Below are 26,601 nucleotides of genomic sequence, written 5' to 3'. Positions count from 1 at the left end.
AGCTAGAGTTACAGACAACTGTGAGCTTGCCACACATGGACGCTGGGTCAGACTCAGGTTCTCAGCAAGAGCAATACCTGAGCCGTTTTCCAGCCCTTAGACTTGTACTTTTAAAGCACACTCTTGTACTGAATTTCCCATTTCTTTCTTTTTTGGGGGGGATGGGTGAAGACAGGGGTTTCTCTGTATAACAATGTTGGCTGTCCTGGAATTCACTTTGTAGACCAGGCTGGCCTTGAACTCTCAGAGACCCACATACCTCAATCTCCTAAATGCTGGCATTAAAGGTATGCACCACCATGCCCAACTGAATTTCCCATTTCTTAAGAAACACTTTAATACAGTAAAATAGTGGAGGCAGCTTATCTTTCATTTGCCTTCCCTGAACATTTTGTGGAAGTTTCCTAGATAAACTTAAGGTACAGTCATAAACTAAGATGCAGTTATAAAGCAAAGGGCTTCATTATCAAAAGTAGCTTGGTCTAGGATACTTTAGGAAGGAGAATGGACAGCAGTCACATGGCCTCAGCTACATGTTTAGAGCCAGGAGTGGCCATGGGAGCCACCCATAGCTCCCACTGGAGTTCTGGAAATGAACTCCAGGGCCTACATTCTGCAGACGGTCAACTTCTCCAAAGTCAGCCTGCAGTTCTTACAATATTGCCCTTAACCATGTCTGACTTCCCATCCCCCACCCCCCACCCCACCACTCTAAGAAGCTCTGGTCCAGCCCAGCTGAGACATCAGAGGGAAAGCTGCAACCGTCTGGGGCAGCAATGTCTCTGACAGAGGCATTTTCCTGGACTCACCCAAAGGAACAAAGGGCTTGGAGGGCATACTGGGCTTGGAGATGCCAATGGCATTGACTGCAAAGATGCGGACCTCATAGGCCACGCCTTCAATCATCTTCTTGGGCTCAAATGTTGTCTCTTTGCAGAGATCGAAATTCAGTCTCATCCACCTGGAGCTTTGTTTCTTTTTCCTCTCAATAAAGTATCCTGTAGGCGAGAAGAAGAGAGACTCGGGTTCCTTGTTTCTTGTCTCCACACTTAAACGTTATTAGACAGCAGTTCTTAAAATTTTGTACATTATAAGTAGACTGAGTGAAATAGCCAAATACATTCACACTGTAATGCACCTTTTTCCATTAGTTGTTAGAGGCCAGATGAAACAACTGTGAATTCTGTAAAATACAGATGAAATAATAGGAATAGAAAAAAATAAAGTTGTACTAGAAAAGGAAGAAAAATGAGTCAGAGGCACGCAGCTCCTAGCAACTTAGTCACTGTTGTCGAGCAATCAAGAGCCAAGAGCCCAGAAGATGCAGCAATGGAAATAAGAAGAGAAAAAAAGATTAGTTTTGTGTGTTTTATTTCTATCTATAGAAAAAAATCATTTCTCCATTAAGGAAGCAAATTATCCTAAGAATTTAATGATTAAAAACTCCTTTATGGGGCTGGTGAGATGGCTCAGCAGTTAAGAGTACCGACTGTTCTTCCAAAGGTCCTGAGTTCAAATCCCAGCAACCACATGGTGGCTCACAACCATCCATAAGAAAAATCTGATGCCCTCTTCTGGAGTGTCTGAAGACAGCTACAGTGTAAACACATATAATAAATAAATAAATAAATAAATAAATAAATAAATAAAACTCCTTTATGACACAACTTGTGGTGGTTTGGAGAATGGCCCCCATTAGCTCATATGTTTGAATGCTTAGTCAGTAGAACTGTTTGGGAAGGATTAGGAGGCATGGCCTCATTTGAGGAGATGCATCACTGGGAGTAGGCTTTGAAGTTTCAAAAGCTTATATCAGACCCAACTCCTGGCCTGCTGGCTACAGATCATGATTTAAAGTTCTCAGCCACTGCTCCAGTACCATACCTGTCTGCTTCCTAGTATGATGATGATGGACAAACCCTCTAAAATTGTAAGCAAGCCCCCAATTAAATGCTTGCTTTTGTAAGAGTTGCTTTGGTCATGGTGTCTCTTCAGAGCAATAGAACATTAACTAACACACAACCCTATGTAAGGTAGTTACTGACCAGAACAATGGGAGTTAGACTTGGAGCTTTCTCAGAATTAGTTATTGAGTGAAAAGAGTAAACAAGTGAGAAAAAGAGACTCTCAGGGGACATGCCATGGAGCTGTTCAAATCCCAAGGAATCACAAAACATCACAATAAATATCTCAATTTCAACAGCTATTTGAAGTCATTGTATATTAAGCACCATCTCTTCCTCTTCTTCCTTGCAGTACTAAGAGTTGAATCCAGAGCCTCCTGTATGCTATGCCAAGACTCTACAAAGTCAACAGACTTTTTCCTAGATTCAATTCACTGGCAGTAACCTGCGTTAATCAGTATGTGATTTACCTAAGATTGGAGACCCTCCATCATAGGCAGGAGGCTCCCAGTTCATAATGCACCAGTCATCTCCCACTTCCGTCACATTTGGTGCCACTGGAGGATCAGGGATATCTGTAGCAGACAGAACAGAAAAATGTTAATAGGAAAAGCAGGGGTTTGGGTGAAAGTCAGAACCTGGTACCAAGTTGTTGTTGTTGTTTTTCTGAAATACATTTAAAAACTAACCTGGACAAAAAGTCAATACAGGGTAAGTGTGTAGTGAGAATGGTTTCTTTAAAAACCCAGTTATATGAATATGTTTTTGTTTTAATCTCAGGTGTGGGATTAGAGGCTGCTTCACAACAGGCGATTATGATTTGCCTTATGCTCTGGTAGGGGAGTGACTTTTGCCTAGCTGCAGATTAGAACACTTAGAACTCTAGGAACCTTTTATGAGGTATATATAAATGCTAGAGCCCCCAAGAGGAACTGGGGCAGGCATTCTACCTGAGGAGGCTGTTGCTATTGCTGCTGCTGGTTCCTGTTGCTGCAGTTTGTCAAGTGATCTTAAGCAAAGAAGTGAGAATGAGAAACTGAATATTCTTATGATGAAGACTGCACTTGCCCCAAGGAGCTCAATAACTCCTAATCAACAAAAACTAGTCTAAAGAAATCTATGACACCTTTTCTCTATAACTTTCTCTCCTACCTAGTGTTGGGGGTTGGCAGGGCTTAGGGTACAGTAAGGATTGGAAGTGAGATATAAGAATCCAATAAAGTGGCCCTAAAAAATCATGCCTACATAAAGGGGAAGAGCTCAGTGAAAATCAACATAACAATATCTACAAATCCTTGAAAATTGTCACATTAAAGGACACATTCCACATGAAACCAGACACCCCTGTTCTTTACTCTGAAAGTAGTGCGAAGAAATTATCACCTAAATGTTAGATATAGTTTTTTTTTAATAACAAACTTAACTTCCAGCAGAGGGAAACCAAGGACTCATTATTGTTAATTTTATATCAAATAGAAGATTCAAGATGTTGATTGAAGGAATTCAACTCAGAATTGGCAAGACACTATGTTAGTGTATAGTTTTAAACTTTTGATAAAGTGACTAATTTGGGGTCGCTTTGAAATAATGGTTCCTCAAGGAAATCTGAAGTGAGAAGAGGGGTCCAGGAGAATCTGGAACACTAATAGTCAGGTAGACTCAAGTCACTGGGCTTTAGCTGAGCTAAAATGCATTTAGAAAGCTAAGGACCAATGCACATGGTTACTATCCCTCAAGATGGCTGATGCAGGAAATTAGCAATTGTGTTTCAGTGACCTTTAAATGGTGCCCCAAAAGCAACTACCCAGAGCTAGTGAGGTCATGGATCTCAGAGGAGAATCTGCTACTGGAATTTAACTAAATCAGTACAATTCTGCACTCTAACCACTTATCCTTATGCCCGGAAATAAGTTCTCACAATGCAGCAAAGAAAACCTCTCTTTGCAACTACCACAACTGTTCAAAATGCAGAAGATCATGGGATGCCCAGTACCAGTTGATACATCTACAACACAAGCCCAAAACCCAAGACTCTGGGAACATTGCAGAAGAGGGGATGGAAAGATTGTAAGAGCTGAAGGAGCAAGGCACCTGCTGTTAGATTGTGCTCCTAGAAAACAAGGAAGCCTCACTCATGATACCTCAATAATATGCAGCCTAAACAAGATCCAAACAAGAACAACACCAGTAAATGTGCTAACACAGAAGGGGGAAATCTCATGGTACTTCATCCATACATAAAGAACCACACAGGCGACTAAGAGGTGCTGAGAGTGGGAGAAATATCTTCCCCAGGGATGAGACCCCAAGTGGTTATCCAACACCAAGTTGTCAGTACTGAAACCATACAGGTTGTATTTCTACATACGTAGGTGTGTGTGTGTGTGTGTGTGTGTGTGTGTGTGTGTGTCCATAAATTTGAGAGGGAGTTATAGGGTGTGGGAGATGCTGGATGGAGGAAAAGAGGTAAAATATTGTAACTATATCTTTATTGTAAAAAAAAAGTTCTTAAAGATTTTGAAGGGCACCCAAAGGGATGACAACTTTGTAGAGGTATAACAAATAGTCCCAAACGCCCCTAACTGTTTAGTTTCTCCAGTGAGAAGTCCTCTAGATGAGAAAACAGAGGAGAAAAATAAGAGGAAGGAAGGTAACACAAAATAAAACAACAAAGGTAGAAAAAGAGAGATGCTGGTTGGTAAAATAAAGCTATGTGTGGTTTCCTCCTGTCAAAGTCCAAGAGACTTGTTCCCCTGGAGAACTTACCCACAACCTTAATCTTGATGCTTGCGTGTGCTTCTCCAGCCTCATTTTTCAGATTTATGTTGTACACACCAGAGTCATCTCTCTCTGCCACGTCAATGACCAGCGTGCTGCTGTCGGGGTAAGATTCTGCCCTGATCCGACCACTGCCCTCCATAATAGCCTGATAAGGAAGAAGCAAACACAATGTGATGGACTGACAAGAGTCACTTTAGAGTATCTGAGGATCCCAGCCAGGCAGGCCCGAGTGCCCAACCTGTACATTGTAGGTCAATCTACTCCATTTGCACAGGAGGGAACCCAGACTTCATGTGCTCAAGCCCACATTGCTGAGAGGCAGAGAGCCAGGGCTGGATTCAAAAGTCCTTTAACTAGAAGCTTTCCCAAAAGAAAGCCAGAGAACAGAAAAATACAAGGGTAGTGTCCTTTTGGGATGCCAACTAATATCAGAGACTCATGGATTTCATTTGCGCGGATGTCTTCAGAAAACGGGAACATGTTGAAAAGGCTGGGAGTGGGGGCACTCATCTTTAATCCCAGCACTCTGGCGGCAGATCTCTGTGATCTGCAAGTTCAAGGACAGCCAGAGCTACATAGTGAGCTCTTGTCTCCAAAAACAAGCAAGGCAAAAAACAAAAACAAAAACAAAAAAACATGGCAGTGGGTGAGCAGTGTTGGAAGATGGTGCCAGGATAATCTTCCACTCTGTTTAATATTAAGTTTCCATTTTTTTAAAGATGTATTTCATTTTATGTGTATGTTGTCTTGCCTGCATGTGTCTGTGCACCATGTCTATTCAGTGTTCCTGAGGGTGAGAAGACAGTGTCAGATCTCCCAGAGCTGGAGCCATAGAGGGTTGTTAGCAGCTATGTCGATGTTGGGAATGGACTCCCTGGGTCCTTTGCAAAAGCAACAAGTGCTCTGAACCACTGAGCCGACTCTCAGCCTCAAGTTTCCACTTCGGATAAGGATGTGGAAGGATGACTGATCCCAAGTGGCAGAGAAAAGCTGAGCTGGCTGCTGAACTCTCTGATTTTCTGCTGTGTTAAAATTTTAAACCACTGATCTCCTAAGCCAGGTGCTCACTGAATAGCCCTGACTGGTCTGGAACTTGTTGTGTAGACCAAACCAGCCTTGAGTTCCCAGAGATCCTCATGCTTCTGCCTCTAGAGTACTGGGAATAAAGGCACATGTCACCATACTGGCCCTAAAACCCCAGGGCTCAATCTGAGCAGCTTTCCACTCTAGTGCATGAACTCCTGCTTCCTTGGGCTTCTTGTATGGAAAAGCCCTAAATGGTCTTTAGGTTATGTCTGGGTGTTTGTCAGGCAAAGGCTCTATTTGTAAGACCCGCCACACACACACACACACACACACACACACACACACACACACACACACACACACACNCACACACCTGCCACCACCATTGGAATAGTCTCCCAAAGCAGTAAGCAAGGCAGTGTAGGATATCCTCACTTATTGTTATATTCTGAGCCATCACTTTTTATAACCTGGCCTGGTTCCAATGTCCAGAAAATAGCTGTTCACACAGTTTTGTTAATTTGGGGATTACTCTGTGTATGTGAGAATTTAAGTTGGGTTCCTGTGGTTCCATTTCTCTGCAGGTAAACGTCTTCAGTTCTGCCTTTAATCCCGCCCCCCCAGGAAGTCCCAGATTGTTTAAACCGAGATACTTTACCCCCCTTCCCTCCTCCCCACCCAGCCCCCATCTTCTGTTTTCTCCTGGTCTACAAGTCCCATCCAACAGCAGTGGCTTTCTAGGCCTCCCACACATTAATTAAGCTCATTCTCTGTCCTTGACCTTGGTGCTTGTCAGGGAGGGGAGTTTCTTACTGTCAGCCGCGGAGGCTTCCTTGGGTGACGTGACAGTCTGCCCAGTTACTATCACAATATGCTCTTGGGTTTTTCATTTTGTTTATTATTTTTGGGGGTGTGTGTATGTTAAAGACAGGGTCATTTTAGGTAACCTTGGCTGTCCTTGAATACTCCTATCTTCGTCAGTATAATTGTTATGGAACTGGACACCATGCCCGGTTTAGCATGTCCTGATATTCCACTGCACTTTTTACTATGCGAAGTGATTTCTCATTCCTTATTTTACTACTTTTCTCCCTTCCTGTCCCATGGCATCTGTGGAATATAAGGTAGGACTATGTTCTTAAGTCACAAAATCATGCTTAGCCAAATAAGTAGGTGGCTAGAAATATAAAAACAAATGATTAATAGACTCATGCAAAAATCTGCTTTTATTCTCTTTCAGAGGAATTATACCCATAACGAACTTTTTTTGGACTGTTTTTGTTTGTTCTCTCTCTCTCTCTCTCTGTGTGTGTGTGTATGTGCGTGTGTGTGTGTGTGTGTGTGTGTGTGTATGGTGTGTGTGTGTGTTTAGACAGGGTCTCACTCTTTGACTGTAGCTTTGACTTTCCCAGAACTCATTATGTAGACCAGGCTAACTTCCAGCGCACAGAGGTCTGCCTGGGTTTGTTTCCAGTGTTGGGATTAAAGGCATGTACTACTATGCCTGGCTATAGCATACACTTGATTTGTGCCTTTTCTCTGCACCTGAATCACAGGGTCAAGGGGGAAGGAGAGGGTCAGGTTATTTTGTTTGTTTGTTTTGGTTTTGGTTTTTCGAGACAGGGTTTCTCTGTATAGCCCTGGCTGTCCTGGAACTAACTTTGTAGACCAGGCTGGCCTTGAACTCAGAAATCCGCCTGCCTCTGCCTCCCGAGTGCTGGGATTAAAGGCGTGCGCCACCACACCCGGCTGAGAGGGTCAGGTTATGTGCACTCACATGCTTGTGTGTGTGTGGCGTTTATGCGTGAGTGTTGTGCTCAGAGCATGTCAGAGTGTGACAAACCTTATCTGCTCGGCTCCAGATGGCCTTGGGAGGTGGTTCCCCTGTGACCGGAATCTCCAGACGAAGCTTGCTTCCAGCAATCACTGTCACTGTGTTATCAGCATCCAGGCCATCCAGGATGATCTTGGGAGGGTCTGGAATAGTCAGCAGGGCTTTTGTTATCACACAGACATTTCCATGTGGTGTTTTGGCCAGTGATAAGTACTGGTAACAATCAGTTTTTAACCTGGGTAAATATATATATATATATATATATATATATGGCAGTTGGTGCTTGGCACCCTATAAAACTGCTTCTTGTCATATTTACAAATCAACTACTTATAATGAATGATAGCACTTGATGTATCTTTTAAGCCATATTGTTTTTCATGCATTAAGAGTCCGCGGTAAGCAAACAAGTGGTCAGCTGTAAATAATTCCTTCAACTACTCACCAATGACATGAACTTTGGCAGACAAAGGAACATTGTAGGCATCTGGTGTAAATACATATTCACCTTCATCTTCAATGAGAGCATTAGCTATGACTAACTTGTGGATTCTAAAGAAAGAAGAAACCGTAAGTCTAACACTGCGCAAGGGTGTAGAGTATACATGACCCAGACTGAAGAGACATCTGTCCCTTATCCTTCACTTACTTCATATAGGAGAGGGAGAAAGAAAGGGACAGGGTATGGAGGAGGTGTTACTGTATTTATTGACACAAGTCAGATGTGGTTTGGATTATATGAAGTATTTCTACAAATACAACCTGCTTATTATGTATGCAAGTATCCATTATTCTTTGTCATACCTTCAAAAAGAACAAAATATAGCATCTTAATAATGCTACTTTTAAATATAGAAGAAATCACAAAGGAAATAACTGACTTTGGCTACACACACCACAGAGTAATAGTTCTTAAATTTTTGGGCCATGGATCAGTGAGGATTGGATGGAGCCTATGGATCCTCTCATTGTAAAACGTCTGAAAAGTGTGCGGTTTAACGTTGGGAGGTGGTCCCGCATGCCTGTGATCTCAGCACTCAGGAGGCAGAGGTAGGCAGATCTCTGTGGGTTCAAGGTCATCCTGGTCTACAGAGTGAATTCTAGGACAGTCAGAACTGTTACACAGAGAAACCCTGTGTAGAAAAAAAATTTTTTTTAAAAAATATACAATTTGGGGATAGGGGTGAAGCTTAGTGTTAGCACATTAACTTAACACATGTGAGAGTCAATCCCCAGTACCACACATATAGACTGACATAGACACACATATGAAGAACATAGGATAGTATGAATGTGTGTTTTTATATACATGTAAAATTTCAAAGGATTTTTAATTCCCAGAAATCTATTCATGGTCTGTTATGAAAGTTAAAGTTCAATTTCTTGCCTTAAATCTTTGCTAGATATTAGGCAATTATGCTTTCCCATAATAAAACAAAAATAGAAGAAAGATCATGTGATAGTTGTTTTTATTAAAGGCTGACAATAATTATCGTGTCAAGATTTTATTTTATTTTTTAAAGATTTACTTTATTTTTATTGTATGTGTATGGGTATGTGTACCGTGTGCATGCAGTGCCTGTAGAGGCCAGAAGAGGGCAGGCATCAGATCCTTTGAAACTAGAATTAAGACAGTTGTGAGCCACCATGTGGGTGCTGGGAATTGAGTGCTGATCCTCTGAACAAGCAACCCGTGCCCTTAACCACTGGACCATTTCTCCAGTCCCATGAAATAAGGATCTTAATTGACAATTATTTGCATTCTGGAATCAGGCAATATGTGCTATAAAATAGAACAAGTGCCTGATAAACTATGCAGAGAAGTTTGGCATTATAATGAGCAGGGGAAGTGGCCACAGAACCAAGTATGCTCTTCCCAGCTACTTTCCTTTTACAGGTTAAAGCATCACGTCAACTCAATGTGTCCTATTTTCGAGGGTTTGGAATTATTCCTTATTACCTCAATTTCTGCAAAGTTAGATAAACAACTTGGTTTGGGCAAAGTAGAGCGGAACTTTAGGGTGGGTTTGCTGGGTCCCATCAGTCCAAACCTATGATCTCTCAATATCTTTTTTTTTAATATTTATTTATTTATTATATGTAAATACACTATAGCTGTCTTCAGACACTCCAGAAGAGGGCGTCAGATCTTGTTACAGATGGTTGTGAGCCACCATGTGGTTGCTGGGATTTGAACTCCGGACCTTCGGAAGAGCAGTCGAGTGCTCTTACCCACTGAGCCATCTCACCAGCCCCATGGTCTCTCCATATCTTATTGAACATTCGGGCCAGCTGGTAATCTGTCAGGTCTTGCACTAGAGCACACATAGTCACTCCTTTATCCACAGCTTTAGATGGTGCAGTTCATAGGTGTTGGCTGATAAGCCATGGCATGAGGTGGCGATAGAATATCTGGAACAGGACGTGATTTACAGCAAAGCATTCACCACTTCTTACTTGATGAGAGCTAGGCCATCTCCCTACTCTGCCAAGAGTCTGTGGATACCTCATTCAGGAAGTAGGAAAAGTGACTGTGGCTAATTCCTACGGACGGCCCACCTGGCTTGCTTACCTTCCCTTGTGAACAACCTTCAGACGCTCACCCTCCTGAACAGGGAGGCCATTTTTTGTCCATTTTCCTGGTACATTTTCAGAGATTTCACACTTCAAGCATACTTCTTTCCCAAGTTTTACCGTCTGATCAGTCAGAGGCGTTGTGATCTTTAGAGGTCTCACTGTAGAGATAAAGAGCATTATGGATCCACACCCAAACTCCAGACAAGCGACCATGGTAGCATTTCACAGTGCCCTGTCAGATCTTCTGTAATACATATATGCTCTGAAGTATACAACTTATTCCAGTGTAGAGGATGTAATTGAGCAGAACCTAGGGTAACACAAGTTCCATCATCTCAAATATACGTGATGATGGTTCTTCATCCATAGGATATGAACCACATCCATTCACATCTAAGGTTACAACTGTTCATCTGATTTCAAACAATCGCGTGATACTTAATGATGCCCTTAAAGCTTCAGACATCCCAACACCATCCCCACAAACAAATCTTAGGACCCTTTCAAGGTAAAGCACTGTATTTACCAACAATTTAACATGGGAAAAATACACGATACTGTTTTTTGTTCTTTTGAATGAGGTCTTTGTTTAGTTTGTTAAAAAGATTTATTTTTATTTTATATGAATGAGTGTTTACTTACATGTATGCATATACACCATGTGCATGCCTGGGGCCCATGGAGGGCAGAAGAAGGCATCAAACCCCTTGGAATTGGAGCTACAGAAGGTTGTGAGTCACCATGGGGGTATTCCAACTAAACCTGGGTCCTCTGTAAGAGCAGGGCATGTTCTTAACAGAGCCATTTCTCCACCCTTTATTTTGTTTTTAATGTATGATTAGCAGAGTCTTTTTGTTTTACTGTAGTACCCCATCTTATTTATTATGTAAACCTCATGGTTATTAATATACATGTTTGCGCAGCATAATAATTTTTAGAAATAGATACATTACATGAAGGTAGAACTGACTCTAATTACTTTAAATGGATATAAATGTCAGATAAAACCCTGCCTATGGTCAACACACATTTTTAAATTAAACCAAAGTGGACACGGTTCCATGATCATAAGAAACATGCCGGCATGGTTTTTTAAGTCTGTGATCATATGAAGTGCAGCTGGACCAACAGAGGCATAAGGAAGAAAGATGTCTACTCTGCATGTGTGAGCGACCATCGGGATCCTGACATTCAGCTATTTTAGTCCTTGTGGCGGCTGTGAATAGACTGTTTTTGAGAAATCATACTTTAAGAGGCTATTTGGACAAGAAAATTCATTCTCTTATGCTTTGGAAGCCTATCACCTGCAAAAAAGCTCTTCAACTCAGAGTTTTCAGCGGCACCCCTGGGCTTCAACGACCTTTGTACACCAAATGCAATTACAGGTTTCATGTTGAATGTTAAATCTTCATTTAATGACTTAAGCTTGATAGTGAGATATAGTTAAGCATTTGGCATATTTATGGCTTGGCACATAATTTTCTAGGTAACTTTTTTTGGGTAAGATTTATTTCTTGTTTGTACAGCATTCTGCTTGCATGTATGCCTACAGGCCAGAAGAGGGCACCCTTTCTCATTTTTTGATGGTTATGAGCCACTGAGTGGTTGCCAGGAATTGAACTCAGGACCTCCGGAAGAGCAACCAGTGCTCTTAACCGCTGAGCCATCTCTCCAGCCCAATGCTTTGCTATTAAGCCAAGTAGGTGATTCCTTTCTAAGAGACCTGAGTCCAATTCTACATATTTCAAAATGCCACAAGTAAAGGATCACGCAGATGGAGAATTTCCTAAAAGCGGAAGTTACTAAACACAATCTTATTTGTAAGCCAAAGTAGAAGACATCTACGAGAGCCATACTTACAGTCAACACTGAGTTTGGCAGATGATTGTCCCCCGGTTGTCATGACCGAGTACTCCGCACTGTCAGCCTTTGTTGCTCCTTCTATGATCAGTGTGTGTTTTTTGCCTTCAACTTTAATCTTGTATCTTGACTTTGGACCAGGGAAGATCTCTTCACCGTTCTTAAACCTGAATTAACATGGATTTACAGGGAGGAGGAGGAGGAGGTTCAGAGGGAAGAGGAAGGCTTTAAAGAATGGTAATGGGAGCTATAATCAAACTAAATCATATATATATATATATATATATATATATATATATATATATATATATGCTATATATGAAATATTTCACAAATAAATATAGCATATACATTTGTGAAAGCAAAAAAAAAAAGAAAAAAGAAAAAAAACCGAAAACCAAAAAAACCTTTAATTCCAGGAAATAAATGTTAGTTTACTGTTTGATTGCAGAGTCTTCAAGGCTCCTAACAGATCCCAGGTACACAGGAAGGATTTGTTAAAGAACAGGACTTCATTAACAGGTCTACTGGTAGATCCACCAGCTGACCCACAGTGTAACAAGCATCGTGTACAGGTCTCATTAAAAGAGCATGAGCGCCTGTTCTCCTTCAGTCAGAGGCAGTGCTAAGCGTCCATCTGGCTCCACTTCCGGTCTCACAACATAGTTTTAAGTTATCTGTGTTCTGGATTAGAATTAAAACTCTTTTTGCGTGCTGACGACTACAGGTTCCTGTTGTATCATTTGCTATGCTTCTCTTAATATCACATTTCATGTCACAATCTTAAATCTTCTAGTTTTTAATTTTGAGCTAACTCGAATGGAACATGCAATAGAAGGCTCTTCAGTTCCCACCACCTCAAGCTTTTGTTTGTTTAAGTGTGCGCACACGTGAATGTGTGTGAAATAGTCAACCAGGGCCTCACACAAGCTAATTACACCTTACCACTAAGCTATGCCCCCTGGGCATTTTTTTAATTTTTGAAAGAAGTTGGTGATTTTCAGCCTACTGTATCTTTCCAGGGAACTGAAAGAATAAAGTGATGAAAACTGAATCCTTAGGACAATAGTGGTGGACCCTGGGGCCTTGAACGTGCTAGGCAAGTGCTCTCACACTGGGTTACATTCCCAGCCACAATGAGGATTTAAATAGAAATCAGGGACATTATGTTTTCTCATGTTAGATACTAGTAAGGCCTGCTGCAAAGTTTAAGAACACTCCTGGTCTTTCCAGCCAAAAAGTCTTAGGGAACCTGTATGATCCATTTATCAGTAGTCCCTGCCTCCCTGTACATATCTGCATAGATTTCTAGGAGTTGGCTTTTCAGATCATAGTACATTTCTGCTTATCATCTCTGCTAGTACAAAAGAGGCTTTGATCGTTTCTATGTTTAGAAGCCTCGCCCATGTTGCATTCTATTCGTTATGAAGACGCTTTGTCTCTTAGGGACAGACAGGTTTCGGCAAAGCCATTTACCATTTTACATTGGCATCATCTTCAGACACCTCAACTTCCATCTCTACCCTCTCCCCACAGTAAGCATTCATGTCTTCCAGCTGCTTAGTCACCATAATTGGAGGCTCTAGTTGGAAAAAAGGAAATCAAAAATCATTAAAGTATCCAAAGCCAGTGTCTTGAACCCCAGTTTTTCCACAGAGGAAATGGAAGCAGTGGGAAAGAATCATCAATGAATTGCCCAGTGGGTAAACTGGAGGGGATATGCTCTATGTGTGTACATGGCAAAACAAATGACTAATGATGCTGGATCAGTTCCCTCCAGTTGTTTCAGAACTATTCGAATCAAATTATCAGCTTGGAGAGTACATAAAATGCACATCAAATATCCTGCCTTCATGGAGTAAGGTATCAGACAGTAGATAGTTTGGATGAAGGAGAATCTGTAAAGCTTGAAGCTTTTGATTTTGGCTCTTAGCCAAGGAGAGGGAATGGGGTTGTCTGTAATTGGAGGGCTTAATAAAGGAAATAAGGTCGACCTGGCTTTCTCTGACTATTCCAGGTGCTCTTCTGATGCCAGTGAATGATGCCCTCATCGTAATGAAGCTGCTTTCATTCAGCCAAGCAAGCAAAATGTGGATTATCCATCCATTAAAGTATGTTAGGTTTCAGAAGCTATAACTAAAATAAGCCATCTTGCAAAATAGTGTTTGCCTTAAAGTCAAAGCCACAAGGCAGCTTCATAAAGAGATATTTCTTTCTTTCCCCTCAGCTTCTCTTTTCTTCAACAAATCAGAAGACTAAGTAGGACTCAGGATACCTGCCATTGTAATGGACCTGCAATACTGAGCCAATCTAACAGGCAAGCCAAGGTTTCTAGAGAGGCGACTGCTTCTCCGGGCTGAAGGGGCTACCGTGCCTTTGGTTTGGGTCAGTGTCCCTGGGATGAGAGCCCTAGCCCCTTGATAATGCAAGAAAAGATTTCCTTTTACCTCTTACAAAGAGCTCAGTAGAACATTTCTCATCTCCAGCTGTCACATAGTACTCCGAATCATCTGTCAGTGAACAGTTATTAATAAACATGATTCTCTCGTTTCCTTTGTGCTCAAAGATATATCTGTTTTAAACAGGAAGGAGGCATAGTTTGAGATGTTGATTCTTTTTTACTTCACTAGTAAATTTGGCTTATAATTTGTTAATACTTGAGCATCAAGGATATAGCTGTGATCTCCTATTTATGTAGCATCTTTTATGTGTCCAATTAGCATCAAACTAAAGCTCATTTTTATTTTTGTGACATGTGGAAATATGTATATTGACACATACTATTTAATTTGTTATTCTTTTCTTTCATATAAGTTTTCAGTGTAAATGTAAAAAAATTATCATATAGTTATTTCTTAACCCACTTTGGGAAGATAGAGTTGGTTAAGTGTGTTAGAAAGATTTTTTTTAACTCCACAATTCTTCAAATAATTATGTATTAATTGTGTACTTTACAAAGTGGCAGATACATTATCTTATTCATTTACATATGTTTCCTTCATTCTTTAGTCCACGAACACAGGGTATTTTTGTTGGATGAATAAATGCTTGTGCAATTTAAGCAACAGCTAACCTTAATTGATAAGATCAACAACAAATATATAGTCTCTTAAATGAGTTTAAGTACTGGGCCTATTGTATGTATCACAGTTACTCTCTACTAAGAAAGCATTTTCCTTGCTGGAGAGATGGCTCAGCCGTTAAGAGCACTGACTGTTCCTCTAGAGGCCCTGGGCTTGATTCCCCGAACCTGCATGGCAGCTCAGAACCCTCTGGAACACAACCTCTGGCCTCCGTAGGCACCAACGGTACACAGACAGACATGCAAGGCAAAACATCGACCCAGATCAAATCAAATCCATTTTTTTTTTAAAAAAAAGAAAGTTTAGAAACAGAACACTAGAATCAAGGAGAGACAAAACTCTGATTGTGTCTTACACTAATCATGTGTGTGGTTTGTGGTGGAGCACAGGAGAGCATTCTCACAGCTGAGCCAAAAACCAAATTGGGGAAATCTCTCAAACTGAAGACTTTGAGAGCATTTTCTAGTAAGGCCAACCAAGAAAAGTCATGTCTGAGTAAGTCCAGATCGGCTTCAAGAGACTGTTGCACCAGACGTAAACACTAATCTATCACCTCAAAGTCAGGCTGTTTGGCTTGAGCCCATGGAAACGCTGGAGACCACTTCACTGTACTCTAGAAGTGACAGGTTTCTGGGATTAAAGACTGTGTCAATGTATATGTGGTACTTTCTAACTTAAAACAATATACTGGAACTGAAAATCTTCCAGGCGGAGGGGGATCTCCATGAAGTAGTTTCATAACAGACTAGCAATACCATCAGGTACCAGGGATCAGTTTGACTCCTTCCTTTGGAAGAGGGACAAGATGTAATAAAATACAGGCTTAGGTTTACCTTTCATTATCTGCCAAAAGCGCCCAAGTAGATATTCAGTCACTATCAAAAGCTCATGTTATTTTGGGGAAGCCAAACAAACAAAACAAAATAATAAAAACCTTCTATTTATGAGATGTGATTTTCATCTGGCATATCAAATGTATATTTCAAACATTTCCAAGTTTTATTATTTTGAATAGAGAGAAGTTTGGCAATGCTTTGAGATAATGACACGTAATATGTAGCGACACAAAATAATTGTGACTTGCTTGAAAAGCCTCAGAAAACAGGAGAGTTTCTCGTACACAGCACTATGACTTTTGGAATTCCAAAATCCATGAAAAGTGATGTCCACCCCTTCCTCTTCTCTCCATACAGGTTTACATTACAAACACACACAGGGGAGGAGACCACCACACAGACAGACGGACAGCCGGGACAGAGCATCATACACTGATGGATGACATGTGCCCAGAAAGTTCTTCGATTCCATAAAAGTTAAGTCAAATTATTATGTATTTATATTTTAACCAAACCTTTTAAAACCCACTTACTTTGTGCTGGGTCGAATCTCTTGGCCATTTTTAAACCATTTCACCTCCAGTTTGGGGTCTGCCAACTCCACGACAAATCTCACTTTGCCTCCTTTATCAACCTGATATGCAGGATCGAGAATTTTTGCAAATGCTGTAGATATAAACAAACAAACAATCAAACAAGCAAACAAACAAACAAAAATGTGAGAATGTGTATACACAAAGGCTACCAGTTTAAGTAGCTAATGTAGGCATGACAATCTAAGAACACAAAAAATGTCTCAGGGGAGAACAAGGTCAGAAGCCTTCCCAATTACTGTGTCTACTTCAGGGTTTTGTTGACATGCGGATGGAAAGATGGGTTAAAATTTGAAGAGAATTTATGTTGTTTTTTTTTTGTTTGTTTGTTTGTTTGTTTTTTGGTTTTTCGAGACAGGGTTTCTCTGTGTAGCCCTGGCTGTCCTGGAACTCACTTTGTAGACCAGGCTGGCCTCGAACTCAGAAATTCGCCTGCCTCTGCCTCCCAAGTGCTGGGATTAAAGGCGTGCGCCACCACGCCCGGCTTGAGAATTTATGTTTTTAAAAGAAGCACGAGAAAAATAGCACTGCTATTAATTTTAGGTTATGCCTATTTATTTTGTCTGTGCCTGCATGCATGTTGGGGATTGGTGTTGGAAGAGAACTTCGGGTGAGTGTGTTCTTGCCTTTCGCCATGTGGGTTCCAGGATTTGAACTTAAAAGTGTTAGATTTGGCAGCAAATGCCTTTACTCTTATCAGCTTATGTTCGCTTTCTCTCATTTTAAAGAGAGAGAGAAAAAAATAATATTAGATTTCTATCTGGTTAGCTAGCACATGAATTCAGAACTCAGTGTTTAGAAAGGCCAGTGCAGTACAGCGGTTGTCAGCTGGCTCTCCACTTTAGTGGATGCTTCTGGAATCCTGAAGTGGGAGATGTGAATCAGCAGGGATAGCTGAGTTGTACAAATAAAGCCGAAGATAGGGCCTCCCAAGGGCCAGTTCTCCGGCCACCAATTAAGAGTGACATTTAGAAGAGAGGATCAGACTTTTAAAACATCACAATGGGAGTTTTTAATTCCATCTGAACATGAAGCGAGGTTTACTATCACTCTGACATATACAATTGAAACTGGACAATGGCCCAGCACAGAAAAGTTGGAAGAACTATTAGCTAACTTGAAATATATGCCTTTCTTCCTTTTTTCCCCTATCTCCAACTTTTTGTTTCAAATCATAGGCAAGGGGACCCACCCTGGAAACCTTATTGGGGGTGAGACGCAAATTCTTGGGACCCAGTCAAAAGGGTGGAAGTGTCTGGTAGAAAACAGACAGACGCTTGTCTGAAGAAGAACCAAGAGCTAGAGAGTGAGGGAGATACGAGCCTGGATAAATGGAGGTTTGGAGAGGTTCCTAGAGGCCACGGGGATACAGTCTTTGCTTCCTGTGTGACATCTACGGTACTATAACTGTGCTGACCCCGAGCGTGAGGAGCCATGCACGTACTACCAACACAACCAAAGACTACGCCATATGAATTTAAAGTGGATGAAAGGAACCATAAACTCCTGCAGGCCTGTGAAGCTCATCCCAGACTGGTTGAGTTAATAGGGTGAGACCAGAGATATACACAGTACTAGGTAGCCCCGCCTCTGCCACGCCCTCAGGTGTGCTTAGGTGGCCCCGCCCCCGCCACACCCTCAGGTGAGCTTACCTGCACTCTTCTTTTCCACCCTGCGCATGCGCTTGAGCCGCTTAAGCATGCCACGCAAGTCGGTGATGCCATACTGGAAAGCGATCTTCTCGTACTCGTTGGGGTTGGCGTTTTTCAGGAGCTCCCACACGTCTATCTCGGGTTCCTCCTCCTGTTGCTTCACCTCCCTAGCCCGGAAGAACAGTCATCTAGTTTAGAAACTATCCTGGCACTGGCCGGGCAGTGGTGGCGCACGCCTTTAATCCTAGCACTCGGGAGGCAGAGGCAGGTGGATTTCTGAGTTGGAGGCCAGCCTGGTCTACAGAGTGAGTTCCAGGACAGCCAGGGCTACACAGAGAAACCCTGTCTCAAAAGACCAGTGATGCTAAAAGTTCTGCTTGGAGCTACCAACTGAGTCGACTTGATGTCTTGGGAAACTTACGGAGAGTAGAAGATCAAATATGTACCTTTACTTTTCCAGTTTAAAAACGCAATTGTGGGAGGAGCAGAGACATCAGGACGAATCCTGAGATAATTCCCTTTCCGTCTTTAAAGTCCGATCACATTTGATCTTTGCCAAAAGGTCAAGAAGTCATTGAAAGTGAGATTCTTCAGAAACTTAGAAATAGATCTCACCCTACATGCGGGTAGTGGATTCAGTTTGAAAAGTGGATTAAGAATTAAGATTTAAGTCAGGGGGTAGTGGCAGAAGCCTTTAATCCTAGCAGAGGCAGGCAGATCTCTGAGATCAAGGCCAGCCTGGTCTACAGAGAAAGTTGCAGGACAGCCATGGCTACACAGAGAAACCCTATCTCGAAAAACAAACCAAAACAAAGAACTAAGATTTAAAATTGGTCTCTGGGTGGTAAAAAAAAATCCCATTCTATATATTTTGGTGTGAACATAATCCAGACAGTATTTCAAACCTTTAGATTTTTCTAATACTTGTTCTGTTACATTAATATATGACCCCCAAATCTTCATCACTGACCAGAGAATGTATAGGCCACAAAGAGGAGTTTGTGACTACACCAGTTCAGGGGCAGAGAGGCAGGTAGGTCTCTGTGAATTTGGGGATAGACTGGTCAACATAGGGAGTTTCAGGCTAGCTGCAACTACATAGTAAGATTCTGTTCAAAAAGAAAAAAAAAGACTCTCCCCAATTTCAAAACTATAAAATAAAACGAAAACTCAGAAGTGAGATTTTAATTAAATGACTTTAGTATACTTTTAACTGATTTTTCTTGGAATCTAAATAGTCCTGATCATTTTGTTTAAGGTTAATTGGCTTTTTTAAAAAATTAGGTTAGTTTGAAAAAGTTACAGTTATAACTTACTGTGACTAAGACTGGCCTTGATGTGGTTTTATGGAAAACTGGTCAATAAATTGTAGACATTAGTGTGAAACTATGTTGATGGAAACAATGGGTTACGTTGCTTTATCATAGCAATTATACTCATTTCTGAATTTCCTCTTAAAATTCATATGCTGTCAGAGAAGGAAATATACTCGCAACCTAGAACTTAGGGGAACCTAGGCAAGGATAATGTCTAAAGACCCAATTCCATTTTACCTTGCCAGGCCTTCCCACCCAAGGTAGAAAATGATGCTCATCTAGGGCGGGAAAGCTGGGAGAGGTCTTTGGTCCGCCATCTCAATGGCAATGGCTAGCCAATACCGTTAAGGAAATGTGCCTAGGGGCTGGAGAAATGACTGCAGCTAAGAGCACACAGCTGATCTTGCAAAAGTTCTAAATCTGGTTCCCAGCACCCACGCTGAGAAGCTCACAACTAGCTCCAAGGAATCCAATACCCTCTTCTGGTCTCCGCAAGCAGTCATATACCTAGGGACACCCCCGCCCCAAATTCTTTAAAAGTCTTTCTTCAAAAGGAAAAAGAAAAAGAAAACCTGTCTTAAAAACTTCAAGACACAGCTGAGCATGGTGAAACACACCTCCAATCCCAGCACTTAGGGAGGCAGAGGCAGATGGAACACTGAGTTCAAGGCCAGACTGGACTACATAGCAAATCTCAGGTCACCTAGGGCTACAGAGCAAGACTGTGTCTCAAAAAACAAATGAGAAATAAGCATCCTTTTCATCTCCCTGAAATGAAAATATGCCCGGTGTTCACATACAGAAGTCGAAAAACTAAAAACCATCCTTAGGTTGGAACATTGCTAATAATTTTCCAGATGCACCAACTTTACACACAGAAAGTGGCCTTCATTCCAAGGTCATCTTTTAAAGTATTTTAAACTGGGGGCTGTAGAGATGGCTCCGTCATTAAGACTGTTCTTTCAGATGACGTGAGTTCTCAGTTCTTAGCACCCAGGTAGAGTTGATCACAACAGTAACTCCTGCCCCAAAGGACCTGAAACCCTCTTTGGTTTCCATGGTCACCCACATACATGACTTGGCACTTGCTCAAACAGACACAAATAATTAAAGGTAATGAAAATAAATATTAAAAGTATTTTAAATTTGGAGAGCTATAGTTAAAGTGTGTAAGTACACGTGTGTATGTCTTCTGTGAGTTGTCTCCTTAATCTGCTAAGGCTTTCCAGCCCATTCCAGACTAAATATATCCACCCAAACTTTAGAATTATTTTATACTTAGATTATATTAAATCTGGAGATTTTATTTAAAACTTTATTTATTTTATGTATATGAGTACACTGTTGCTGTCTTCAAACACATCAGAAGAGGGCATCAGGTCCCATTACAGATGGTTGTGAGCTGGGAATTGAATTCAGGACTTCTGGAAGAGCTGTCAGTTCTCTTAACCACTGAGCCATCTCCAGCCCTGGAGATTTTGTTAAATCTGTTATTTTAATCAAGGGGAATTATGTCATGTGTATTTTGATTTACATATTTTATATTACATTTGGTGGAGAAATATAAAGATATAAAAGTCTATATAATTTATTCTGTTCTAGGTTTGCTTTTAACATGGCTCATGTAGTCCAGGCTGGCCTTGACTTTATGATGTAGCCAAGGATAACCTTAAACTTCTGAACCTCCTGCTCTCACCTCCTGAGTGTTGTGATTACAGGTGTGGACCACCATGCCCAGTTTATGTGGTGTTGATAATCGAACCCACGGCCTTTTAGACACCAGGCAAACACTCTCCCCCCTAAGTTACACCCCCAATATTTATTATAATTTAAATAACTACAAGAGACACAATGAAACAATAAGACCTACTAGGTTCACGAGGTGAATATTTGCAGAGGAACCAGTAAAAAACGCTTACCGTTCCCTAGAGTAGACTCACAGTCCATCATCCTCTCCATCTTCTACTGAAGTGTGAGGAGATGTACTTTTCCACTGTGCTCCTTATCAAAGTCTGTAGGTGGACATTGATGACCGCCTTTTTCTTCTTTTTCTATCACTTTATTGCATCCCCCAATTTAAACAGAAGCATTTATTTTGGAGGGATAGGAGGTCAAAGCCGTCTTTTGCAGCGGTGTATTTACTTATCATGGTGGCTGCTCAGGACGCTGTGTGGTTAACTGAAGTACAGCGGGGAGAGAAATCCAGGTTCTGGATTCCTTTGCATCATTGGGATAGACCTGTATAGCGTTGGTTGTACTTTTCTCTACATGAAAAATTTCTATAAACTGATTGTCCTAGTGATCCGCAAAAAGGTTTATAGAAATTTTATGTAGAATACGGCTTCTAAGTATTTATAAAGGTCTAATCCCATAATGAAATACTGCCCCAAAGATTAGTCCTGATTCATCTAGTGTATATTGAAATAAGCTGGCTTTCATATGCAAAGGGAGAACTTTCTGTACACAGGATACTGGCTCTACTATTTATTGCAATAGAGCTTTTACTACATACTTCCGGAGAAGTACAAAGGGTAATCATGTGTCATGACCACAATGAGAGCACATGCAATCACAACTTAGTAAGAAACACACCCCTTCTGCGGTTATAATGGTGGGTTAGTACACGTACATTAAACGAACACAGTCTTATGTGAACAATCCAATGAGCCTGAGCCTTAATAAAAGGGTATAATGGAAATGAGAACTGGAGACATAGCTGCTGCCCTTCTTCCTAAGACTGGTATTCCCCCTTAATTATTTGGGCTATATAATTTGATTCCTCTTTCTTCCCCATGCAAATTGGTAGAAACAGCCTGTTATGTTTTCCTTCCCTTTTCCTTTTTAAATCAAACCATGGCACTAGATTTACAGTAGCATATCCTGATTGTACTCATTTGTGTGTGCATGCACACATTTGTGTGACTGTGTGTTTATATGCATGTGTGCTCATGTATGCATACATGTATGTGTGCATGTGTATATGCATGTGTATGAGTTCATATATCCATGCCTGTATGTGGATTTATGAATAAGAGTGTGTGTGTGTGTGTGTGTGTGTGCGCGCGCGCGCTTCTCACTTGAGACTGACACTCCACATACTGATGCTATAAATGTACTTTGGGAATTAATTATTATTAGTTAAGCTAATGGTTGAAATATCAAAATGATATTTTGATATCACTACGTGCATGGATGAATATTTATCACTAATTAGTAAATTACACAGATTAATGTTTCCATTTTTTAACTGTATGTTGGTGACTCTGATTAAAACCTTCATTCCATTAACTTATGAACACAAGCCCAGTTTCTTTTTAAAGACTTTATAATTTTTGAAGAGCATTTGTACTGTTCCTCTAATGTCAAAAAGGGAACTAAAATTATTTTTTAAGATAAATCTGAAAAGCTGAATGAAAACTGATGTCAAAATTATAAATATTATTAAGACTAATAAGTTTACTGTCTTCTCACAAATTTGTTAGATAAAATATAGTCCCTGTAAATAACATTTTCCCTTTTGTTTTTTTTCACTATAGAAAATGTCTTATAGCTGCAAATAACACTGTATAATATAGTCTATTATATAATGTTCTATGTGTACATATAAGGACAAAAACCTTATAACATGGTTATATGCTGAATATCCATATGGCTATCCTAGATGTTCTATTACACACGACGACACTGGCAAGGATCTATGAGTGATAACTTTATTTCTACCTACTACAATGTTCCATTACTTCTAAAATGAGCATCTGGAGGATGGCATTTTAAAGATCTCTGGAATAAGGGTGCATCTTGTAATCAACACTGTGTCATAATAAAATACCTAAGCAAAAAATCATTCCTCTAGGTCGTGTCTAATGAAATATCAATCAGCATGTCTTTAAATCAATAATGTCTTAATATGAGCCATAAATAATATATCAAAGTGAATCTGCTTATTGCAAAGGCCACACCACCCAAAATGTGTAATTGTCATCTTCAGTCAACTGTCAAAAAAATCAAAGGCAGAACAAACGCTGTATTTATCCAGTCACGGAAGAGAAAAGGACGTAGTCTTGGCTGTTTCTGGGCATTTAAGCCTTATGTCTCAGTTATCAAATTTCCTCACCCTTGACTAACAAAATACATGAAAACTCATCAAACACAAAGGCAGAAAGTTTAGGAAGCACCAAGGCACCAAGTTAGTATGCACTTGTTGCTCTCTCTCTCTCCCTCTTAGTTGGCTGTTATGTTCTATAAGCGAAATGCATATTAAGAAATGACAATTTTTTTTTTTTTTGAAAAGCATTCAGCTGAAACTGACTTCTCTAGGTGGGTCTAAAAGATCCAGACCACAGCGCCTCCCCGCGCCATTTGGTTCTCACCTACGTTTCAGGAGACCACTAAAGTCAAGTTCCCCTGCATCCTCTTGACCTTCTCCACTGTCATTAACAAAAGAAAAGGGTTTAATGCAGGCACAGAGACACGTCGTCCCCCCCTGAAATGAACACTCTACTTGGAATGTATATGCAATCTTGGACCGGCACACAAGGACTAAATCAACACAAACTATTTCTTTTCACACAAGAGACATTGTACGTTTTTGGAGTACATCCTTGTGGAAAAGGAGACATCAGGAGCTTGTGTTACTGAATGGTTGTAGAACATACAATGTATATTGCATATATGTGACACTGCTTGGATTTGTGTTAAGAACCAGATAACACAAATGCACTGAAGCCAAGCAACGCAAAGTACTTTGTTTTTGCAAGTTGGGGGCTCTGGAAAGAAAGCTGTGTAAAAAGCAAAGGACTTTAGCTGATCCCTGTTATCCACAGACGGCAGAGATTGGCTTGAAGGACAAAGGGTAAGGGCACAGCCTTATGTCTAAAGGTATCCTCTATGCCCATGAATAGATGAATCAGATAAGCGATACCCACCGGGCTTACAAATGGAGCTACTCACTGTAGCGCTCTCTAGAAGATGCATTGCTTTAGACCGCTCTGTGCAGTAGGTTATTTATGTTTTTCTTGCTAGTACCTTTTAAAGTGAAGTTTTCAAAGAAAAAATGTTCTCTCTTGAGTTGCTAATGAACTCTTTCTTAGGATCTGCCCAAGGCACAGTCCTATGGAGAAACGCATCTTACATCAGGCCAGCAGCCGCTGTCCTGACTTGCTAAGAAGCCACGGTGCTGGCATTTAAACTGCTCTATGCATGTACTCACTCACATGGTTAATTTTTAATGGAGATTTTGTTCCCTGCTCTTTGCAGATGTTAGTTGTAGTTTCTAAGAAAAGAATCTGTGGGTTTAAAGACAGTGTGTCTAACATGTAAGTCTTAAGAAACTAAACCGGACTAACACGCTTTCAGGTTCTCTATTGGCAGATGGCTGAGTACTTTTTTTTTAAGTAAACACATTTCTATGGTTTCAAAGCACAAAACAGTAATTTCAAAGCACAAAAACAGCTCCCTCTCTTAAGACATGCCTGCATGTGCTGTGAACGTGCTTAGACCAGTTTATTGCTTATTACAGAGTGTTGTGGGGGGATGGCAGTAAGAGGATTTGAAAGTCTGAGGATCTTTTTTTTCCAAGTTAAAAAATATCATCAATTGATTGGGTAATTTCAAAAGTCACTAAACATCGTATTTCTGGATATTTTAGGCAGGAAGTATGCCTTTTTTTTTTTTTTTTAGTATGCCTTTTTTAATCAGACAAAATCATTACTTTATAGTAAGGGATCACATATTTTATTTTCTAGGATAACTTTTCTTATTCAACAAAATGGTGTATAGAGTCAGTTTTAAGAAGAACAAAACACCTGTCCTCATTCGAAAAATGTATATTATGGTATCTTCAAGCACAGACGGCAGCATGGTGATGAGGAACAGGAAGCTGCATTTCTCAGAGGCCAGCAAAAAATATATATATATATATCATTTTTTTCTTTCTTGCCCCCCCCCCCCCCCCCCCCGATCTTTCAGTCTTGGTAGCTGGAAAAATTAATTAAATGGGTATCTGCTGAAGAAGATCCTTTCTTCAGCATTCTTAACACCAGAAGATCTAGCAGTTATTATTTCAGATAATCTAATAGTCTACAGTATTAACTTTACTAAGTAGCTTCTTAATTGTAATTGGGGTGGGGCACTTGGTTTCGTAGCTCCATACTTGATGAAAAGAAATAGAAATGGAAGTTTCCAGCTCTGAGTTTGCCGGTGTTGTACGAAGTGTTTCTTTCTTTCTGTGTCTCTTTTGGCCATTTGGTGGCAAACAAGGTGATGAAGGATGAAGTCACTGCTCAGTAGATGGATAATCTAAGATAACCAGGAGATCTGCAAAATGGAGTTAGCACTCTAACAAGAATTTCCCCAAGAAATTACCAGTATAAGGTTGGTTGGGTATTAAGCTCACAGCTTTTGTAAAATAGTTACATTTAAATACATGACACATTTGGCTGCAGTGACATGGACTTTTGAGTTATAGGAGAGCTACCTGGAGTCCCACTATGAGATTACCTTCTTTTGAAGGCAGATCTGATGTCAATGTTTGGAGTAGTCCCAGTAGATTCTTTGGAAAGAAAAAAAAACAATACAGTGAATGACAGTTAAGAAGGCAATTTTGTATTTGGTTCTCTCATAGACTGTGGAGATTTCTCCAGATAGAAAAGCATCAGATGAAAGGAGACGCTGTCCTCCTGGGTGGCCGAGCTACTGGGACATCGCCATTGCTTGTTCTCTAAATGAACAGCCAACAGGGAGACTTCAGAGGCAACTTGTCATTCTGCCTGCATGCCTGCCCACTACTTCAGAAAGAACTTTTAAAATGCATCTACTTGATCTTTCCGGATAGAGATTTTTGTTCGGTCATGCAGGGAAGTCCAAATATCAGAATTCTAAAAAATTTTTCCAGGAGACTCTTAGACATGCCTGGCTGGAGGGGTGCAGCCCTGTTGGGTACTTGAGGTCCTTACAGTGAGGGACCCGTGATCATTTTGTATCTGCTTGACATCTGACATCTTGCAGGATGAGAACTTCATGCCCTTTCCAGGTCATTAGCATAGCTTCCTTTCCTTTCCTTTCCTTTCCTTTCCTTTCCTTTCCTTTCCTTTCCTTTCCTTTCCTTTCCTTTCCTTTCCTTTCCTTTCCTTTCCTTTCCT

At 40.7% G+C, this 26,601-nt stretch overlaps 1 protein-coding gene across 2 annotated transcripts in view; it reads right to left on the bottom strand.

Moving 5' to 3' along the window:
- Positions 1 to 26,601, bottom strand: part of Mybpc1 (myosin binding protein C, slow type) — an 85,919-nt gene that overhangs the window by 22,160 nt on the left and 37,158 nt on the right. For both annotated transcript variants that reach the window (XM_029542389.1, XM_029542390.1), the window contains exons 9-21: positions 25,961 to 26,012; positions 23,833 to 23,889; positions 18,147 to 18,313; positions 16,435 to 16,567; positions 14,430 to 14,554; positions 13,459 to 13,564; positions 11,983 to 12,149; positions 10,118 to 10,280; positions 7,991 to 8,097; positions 7,555 to 7,688; positions 4,671 to 4,830; positions 2,375 to 2,479; positions 810 to 998 (exon numbers count right to left, since the gene is read on the bottom strand). In XM_029542389.1, coding sequence (XP_029398249.1) covers positions 810 to 998; positions 2,375 to 2,479; positions 4,671 to 4,830; positions 7,555 to 7,688; positions 7,991 to 8,097; positions 10,118 to 10,280; positions 11,983 to 12,149; positions 13,459 to 13,564; positions 14,430 to 14,554; positions 16,435 to 16,567; positions 18,147 to 18,313; positions 23,833 to 23,889; positions 25,961 to 26,012 — 1,665 coding nt within the window. The remainder of the gene's footprint in view (positions 1 to 809; positions 999 to 2,374; positions 2,480 to 4,670; positions 4,831 to 7,554; positions 7,689 to 7,990; positions 8,098 to 10,117; positions 10,281 to 11,982; positions 12,150 to 13,458; positions 13,565 to 14,429; positions 14,555 to 16,434; positions 16,568 to 18,146; positions 18,314 to 23,832; positions 23,890 to 25,960; positions 26,013 to 26,601) is intronic.

This window comes from Mus pahari, chromosome 9, assembly GCF_900095145.1.
Source record: "Mus pahari chromosome 9, PAHARI_EIJ_v1.1, whole genome shotgun sequence".
In the NCBI taxonomy this organism is placed as follows: Eukaryota; Metazoa; Chordata; class Mammalia; order Rodentia; family Muridae; genus Mus; species Mus pahari.
The sequence above is the reverse complement of the archived record's forward strand: the minus strand, read 5'-3'. Positions and strand labels throughout refer to the sequence as shown.